At 37.7% G+C, this 7,657-nt stretch overlaps 1 protein-coding gene across 1 annotated transcript in view; it reads right to left on the reverse strand.

The window, feature by feature from the left end:
- Positions 1-6,756, reverse strand: part of CFI (complement factor I) — an 87,950-nt gene extending 81,194 nt beyond the window's left edge. Inside the window, exon 1 of the mRNA XM_077278940.1 lies at positions 6,551-6,756. Coding sequence (XP_077135055.1) covers positions 6,551-6,610 — 60 coding nt within the window. The 5' untranslated portion in view covers positions 6,611-6,756. The remainder of the gene's footprint in view (positions 1-6,550) is intronic.
- Between the last annotated feature and the right edge of the window lie 901 nt (positions 6,757-7,657).

Here is a 7,657-nt window from a genome sequence, read left to right on the forward strand (position 1 = left end):
CTATTTAATGAAGCTTCCAGTTGAGGACCTGTGAGGCGTCGATTTCTCAAACTACAGACTCTAATGTACTTGTCTTGTCTTATCTTCAGTATCTTGGCAATTTCTCACATAGAATAGCCTTCATTTCTAAGAACAAGAATAGACTGTCGAGTTTCACATGAAAGTTCTTTTTTTCTGACCATTTTGAGAGTTTAATGGAACCAACAAATGTAATGCTCCAGATTCTCAACTAGCTCAAAGGAAGGTCAGGTTTATAGGTTCTCTAATCAGCCAAACTGTTTTCAGCTGTGCTAACATACTTGCACAAGGGTTTTCAAGAGTATTTTAACCATCCTTAGCCTTCTTACACAGTCAGCAAACACAAAGTACCATAAGAACACTGGAGTGATGGTTGTTGGAAATGGGCCTCTATACACCTATGAAGATATTGCATTACAAACCAGATGTTTGCAGCTAGAATAGTAATTTACCACATTACCAATGTATAGAGTATATTTCTGAATCATTTAATGTTAGCTTCATTTGAAAAACTGTGCTTTTCTTTCAAAAATAAGGAAATGTTTCAGTGACCCTAAACTTTTGAACGGTAGTGTATATACCATCAAAAAACAAGAATTATGAAGTAATGAAGTGGATTGTTAAAAATTGCTTTCTGCAGGACTGTTATGTCATGGCTGGATGTGAACAAGACTAGTTCACATAATATGCAGGCATGTGTACTGTGTATATTCAAATAGAGGGGCGATTTTAACACTGGTCCTAAATCCATTAGTCAGGACTCATGATCCTAATTTCGATACCTGACACTACACTTTGTGCTACTGATGGATATTTCTTGTTAGAATTTTTCTTATGTATTTTCAGTTTAGCAACATTGTGAAATCGTATAACTGGACCTTGTATCGGGAAATAGCTTCAATTTCTTTTCATATGAATAACTTGTTTGCTCGATCATTTGGATGCATCTGGCTGGCTATGCTACAATTCTGTGAACATGCATATAATTGCAGACATGTTTATGTCAGATTTCACCAGGATGTTCAAAAAAAGGAAAAAACTTTAAAAGAGTGTAGAAGAAAGAACAATTTGCTACAAAGATGAACGATTAAGGTTCTTTTTATAACAATTATTAAGTTAGAAAATATGACAGATGAGATTCTGTTGTTTTTTTTTACTTGCTAAAGAGACCTGTCAGGCATTGAAATGCGTTAAAGACACAAATCTCAAGTCAAGGTATACATATAAATAAATCAGAATTTTTTTTTTAGAATTTTTTTTAAAAAGGGTGGAAATATTTCTCAACCATCACCACCATGTATATCAAATGGACAATCTAACAGACAACTCGGCAATTACAAGCAGAAAAGCAAAAAACAAAAATCGAAAAAAAATCCAATAATTTGCTAAATAATAATATTTATTGAATGTATGAACAACATGGGGTAGAGGGGGAACAAAATACCAAAGAAAGGGCACTATGTCAGGGGACGACAAAGTTAATTACAAAATAATGTGGTAACCCATGAGTATTGTATGAAACATTTGATCAAATGGCAAATTTATATATCCGAATAATTATTCACATATATTAATACCACAGCCAAAAATGGAATAATAATGTAACAGGTCCCCCCTGACGAAGGCAGATACCAAAACGCACGTCGGGGCTGGGCGCATCCAGGGGACGTCTCTCACATTAGTAACAGGTAATTATGTTGCAGCATTATTTGGGACTCATTATAAGTCTCTAGCACACAATTGTGTCCACCTCTGTTTGGTTATGTAGTGGCTGCTTTGGCCATTAGCAGGTCTGCACTAGCACTTTATTTATCTATCTACCTCTACACATGAATATACCTGTTACATTATTATTCCATTTTTGGCTGTGGTATTAATATATGTGAATAATTATTCGGCTATATGAATTTGCCATTTGCTCAAATATTTCATACAATTCTCATGTGTTACCACATTATTTTGTAATTAACTTTGTCGTCCCCTGGCATAGTGTCCTTTCTATGGTATTTTGTTCCCCCTCTACCCCATATTGTTCATATCTTCAATAAATATTATTATTTAGCAAATTACACTGGTCTACAAAAAAAAATAAATTCTGGCATGGACTTTAAGAACAGTTTTAGACTAATTTGAGGGTGCTGAATTCAAATCTGATCTTATAATTTCTCTATCACATCACGTTTTTGTGCTACAGGTATATAGCCCATTTTTAAGAATTCCATGATAAATATAAGTAGTGTATGAAAAGTGCTGGTTTATACGGTTCACTAAGGTAAATTTAGTTTTAATTTAGTCTCCCAATAAATGTGAGAATATCTTTGTTTTCCTTGAACATGCATAATTCCCATTTGTTATGATAACACCCTTGTTTTCTGTGCTACTGGGACAGTAGAGCTACAGCAGAGCAGAGCATTGGGTGAAAACTGAATGGCTTCAGCAACAGAGTTTGGCATCTGGCGATAAGAATGACATCCATGATCCTCTAGTGGATAGGAAGAACATTGTCTTTCCTCCCTTACACATAAAACTTGGATTGATGAAGCAGTTCATCAAAGCTCTCAATCACAGTGGAGAATGCTTTAACTATATATGTTCAACTTTTCCTGGTCTTAGTGAAGAGAAGAAAAAGCTGGAATATTTGATGGACCTCAAATAAGAACACTTGTGAGAGACCCAAATTTTATCACATCAATGAATGAGTCAGAAGAAAGAGCTTGGAATGCATTTTGTAATGTGGTGCAGAATTTTCTAGGGAATAAGAAAGCAGACAACTATGAAGAGATTGTGGAAGAGCTACTAATGAGTCTGCAAAATCTTGGATGTAGAATGAGTATCAAGATTCACTATTTACACAGCCATTTGGACTTTTTTCTAGAGAACCTTGGGGATGTGAGCGAGGAACAAGGGGAGCGTTTTTATCAGGACATTAAAACAATGGAAGAACGGTATCAAGGCCGGTGGGACTCGCATATGATGGCTGACTATTGCTGGAGCTGATGAGAGACAACCCAGAAGCTGTACATCACAGATCAGCCAAGAAAAGAAAGTTCAAATAACTGACATTTGTCATTCATCTGTGTGCCATATATACAGTGCCTACAAGTAATATTCAACCCCCTGCAGATTTAGCAGGTTTACACATTTGGAATTAACTTGGCATTGTGACATTTGGACTGTAGATCAGCCTGGAAGTGTGAAATGCACTGCAGCAAAAAAGAATGTTATTTCTTTGTTTATTTTTTTTTTAAATTGTGAAAAGTTGTTTCAGAGGGTCATTTATTATTCAACCCCTCAACCCACCAGAATTCTGTTTGGTTCCCCTAAAGTATTAAGAAGTAGTTCAGGCACAAAGAACAATGAGCTTCACATGCTTGGATTAATTATCTCTTTTTCCAGCCTTTTCTGACTATTTAAGACCCTCCCCAAACTTGTGAACAGCACTCATACATGGTCAACATGGGAAAGACAAAGGAGCATTCCAAGACCATCAGAGACAAGATCGTGGAGGGTCACAAGGCTGGCAAGGGGTACAAAACCCTTTCCAAGGAGTTGGGCCTACCTGTCTCCACTGTTGGGAGCATCATCCGGAAGTGGAATGCTTATGGAACCACTGTTAGCCTTCCACGGCCTGGACAGCCTTTGAAAGTTTCCTCCCGTGCCGAGGCCAGGCTTGTCCGAAGAGTCAAGACTAACCCAAGGACAACAAGGAAGGAGCTCCGGGAATATCTCATGGCAGTGGGGACATTGGTTTCAGTCAATACCATAAGTAACGTACTCCACCGCAATGGTCTCCGTTCCAGACGAGCCCGTAAGGTACCTTTACTTTCAAAGCGTCATGTCAAGGCTCGTCTACAGTTTGCTCATGATCACTTGGAGGACTCTGAGACTGACTGGTTCAAGGTTCTCTGGTCTGATGAGACCAAGATCGAGATCTTTGGTGCCAACCACACACGTGACGTTTGGAGACTGGATGGCACTGCATACGACCCCAAGAATACCATTCCTACAGTCAAGCATGGTGGTGGCAGCATCATGCTGTGGGGCTGTTTCTCAGCCAAGGGGCCTGGCCATCTGGTCCGCATCCATGGGAAGATGGATAGCACGGCCTACCTGGAGATTTTGGCCAAGAACCTCCGCTCCTCCATCAAGGATCTTAAGATGGGTCGTCATTTCATCTTCCAACAAGACAACGACCCAAAGCACACAGCCAAGAAAACCAAGGCCTGGTTCAAGAGGCAAAAAATCAAGGTGTTGCAGTGGCCTAGTCAGTCTCCTGACCTTAACCCAATTGAAAACTTGTGGAAGGAGCTCAAGATTAAAGTCCACATGAGACACCCAAAGAACCTAGATAACTTGTAGAAGATCTGCATGGAGGAGTGGGCCAAGATAACTCCAGAGACCTGTGCCGGCCTGATCAGGTCTTATAAAAGACGATTATTAGCTGTAATTGCAAACAAAGGTTATTCCACAAAATATTAAACCTAGGGGTTGAATAATAATTGACCCACACTTTTATGTTTAAAATTTATAAAAATTTAACTGAGCAACAAAACTTTTTGGTTTGTAAGATTTATGCATCTGTTAATAAATCCTGCTCTTGTTTGAAGTTTGAAGGCTCTAACTTATTTGCATCTTATTAAACCTGCTAAATCTGCAGGGGGTTGAATACTACTTGTAGGCACTGTATGTGTTTTTATATTTTGTAGTTTAATTCTGTAAGTATATTTGATTTGCTGTACATAGACTTCGTAATCTTTGTTATTCCTTGATTAAAAATATACAATGTAGTATCGAAAATCATGTGTTTTTATGATAAAACATTAGATAGGAGTAATTTTCATCAAAAATTGAAAATCTCGAAATCCTGATGTGATAGCCAAAAACGGAGTTCATATTTGTAATCAGCAGCCAAAATTGACTAAAAATATGTTTTAAAACCTTTTGCCAGAAAAATTGCGTTGACCAGTGTTATTGGACTTTTTTTTCCCGGTTTTCTGATTGAAATGCGTTGTTGGTATAAAACAAACCCTTCATCCTCCATCTTTTGAAGCAAATGATTCTTTCTCCATCATCACAGCCTTTTGTTTTATTTCCCTTTTTTTCCGAACACTTTTACCTGGGTATAAACACGTCCAAGGTCATGTCCCTGTGTTTGATGTAGCCATCTTTCCCCGCACATGACAGCTGATCTGATCAGTTGTCATGTACCCCTAACAGCCAAGGGTGGATCTGAGATCCACCTGGGGCTGTCAACCAGTTAAATGCTGTATTTAACACACGCTGGGCGGAAGCGTGTTACAAGTTCCGCTCATTGGCCCCTCTGTCACATGATCGTGAGGCGCGGATGGGTTGTCATGCAGCCGGGAGTCTGCAGAAAACATTCGTGCCTGTCATTGTGACTCTTCTATGAACGCCGATCCGTGGCCTGAATTCATAGATTGTGATTTTTTGCTACACATAGTAGGGCTAATGCCCTGCTCTGTGTAGCACAGGCATTTGGATGATCGTAGCTTCAAGCCTCCTAAGGGGACTATTGAAACCAGTAAAAAAAAATATATATATTAAAAAAGAAAAAAAAAAGTTTAAATCATCCCCCTTTTGCCTCATTGAAAATAAAACAATGAAAATACACATATTTGGTATCACTGTGTTCAGAAATGTCTGATCTATCAAAATATAAAGCAAACTAATCCGACTGGTAAACGACGTAACACGAAAAAAATAGAAATGCCAGAATTACGTTTTTTTCGCAGCCACAATATTGCAATGAAAAGCAATAACGGGGCGATCAAAACATTGTATCTACCCCAAAATGGTATCAATAAAAACATCAGCTCAGGGTGCAAAAAATAAGCCCTCATCCAACCCAAGATCATGAAAAATGGAGACTCTACGGGGTATCAGAAAATGGCGACATAAGCAAACATTTTTTTTCTTACAAATTTCAGATTTTTTTTTTACCACTTAAATAAAAAAGAACCTACACATGTTTGGTATCTGTGTACTTGTACTGACCCCTTGAATCATATTGGCAGGTCAGTTTTAGTTTTAGTGAACATGGTAAATAAAAAAAATAAAAAAACATTTGTGGAATTGCACTTTTTTTTGCAATTTTACCGCATTTGGATTTTTTTTCCCCATTTTCCAATATGCTTTATGTAAAAATTAATGGTGTCATTCAAAATTACAACTCATCCTGGAAAAAAATAAATCCTCATATGGCCATATTGAAAATAAAGTAAACAAGTTATGGCTCTGAGAAGAATTGGAGCAAAAAACGAAAGCGCAAAAAACAGAAGATCAAAAGGTGGTGAAAAGGTTAAACATGGACAAAAATGCTTACTACACATGTAGATTATGTATATATTTTCTGCATGTATATACACAATATCAATTAAGAGCATAACCATAGCATGACAATACAACAGAGCTATCTGCAATGAGTTTCCATCATTAGGGTCCAGTTAAACGTGGACAAGGGTTTACTGGAGATTAGAATAAAGATCAATTAACTACCATTGTAGTTTCCTACCGTTGTAATGCAGACACAGAGAAGGCTCAACATAAGCCATGTTAAGCTTGAGGTCTTCATCCTGATGTTTCTTCCAAACTTACTGTCATTTCTCCCAAAACCATCAGTTTCTAGGGAATTTGGGCAGAAATCTACAAAGCTTAATCTTTAACCACTGATCTAACAAGTGTAAGAGGTTTATTTGTAGTACTATGAATGTGCACAATACTGGAATCTGAACCCTACAGATTAGTATCACCAATGCAACTCAGAGAGCTATAATCCAGTCCACAAAGGGAGTGAACAAAGATTGTAGTCATTTAAGTTTTGACAGTGATTGTACTGTATTTCTTCATCTGTTATTTTCTTCTTAATTTCACCAAGGAGTGGCTGCTCATTGTTTAGTATCCTGGTGATAACCACATAACAAAGAAATATGCATTGTGTGTATTTTTTTCCTCATGATCCAATACAAAAATAAATTATTCACAGTTAGCGAATCCATAGCATTTATAGTCAGTTCTAGTCTCTTTAAAGCAGAGAATAGAGAATTTCAACACCAGTTGAATAACTACAGCTCACTGATGACAATCGATGACCCTTTTATCTGGCTAAGATTTGATTGTCAGGAACCCCCCAGAGCTGCACCTTGAAGGGGCAGTAGGAGAGGCCAGATGTCCCTGTGCTATGTTTTTATACCACTTTGCTGCAGCCAATGTTTTTTCCTTCAACAAAATGATGCCGGCGACAGTGCTTGCTCAGTAGCATCTATTGGTAAGAGATAGATGCTACTGCGCAGGAGCCGCAGCCGGTGTTATTTTTCTGGATGTAATTTTTTTCTAAGCCTCACAATAGCCACACTATTATAGGTATTATCAACAATATTACATATCAAGAATATTATCAACAGTAATATCAACACTATTATATGCATTATATAAGAAAAGGGGCAGTCAGGAGCCTGTCATAAGCCCATACAGATGAGTATGTAAGCAGAGCACCACATAAAGACCCCCCTCAGGCCGCCCCAAAGCAAGAGAATCTCATTAACTGAAAAATACAAATACAGTTAAACTACAACCACAAGACGGATTTCATCTACCCAGGTATCATTTTAATCAGTATAAC

This window comes from Ranitomeya variabilis, chromosome 1 (genome assembly GCF_051348905.1).
Source record: "Ranitomeya variabilis isolate aRanVar5 chromosome 1, aRanVar5.hap1, whole genome shotgun sequence".
Lineage (NCBI taxonomy): Eukaryota > Metazoa > Chordata > Amphibia > Anura > Dendrobatidae > Ranitomeya > Ranitomeya variabilis.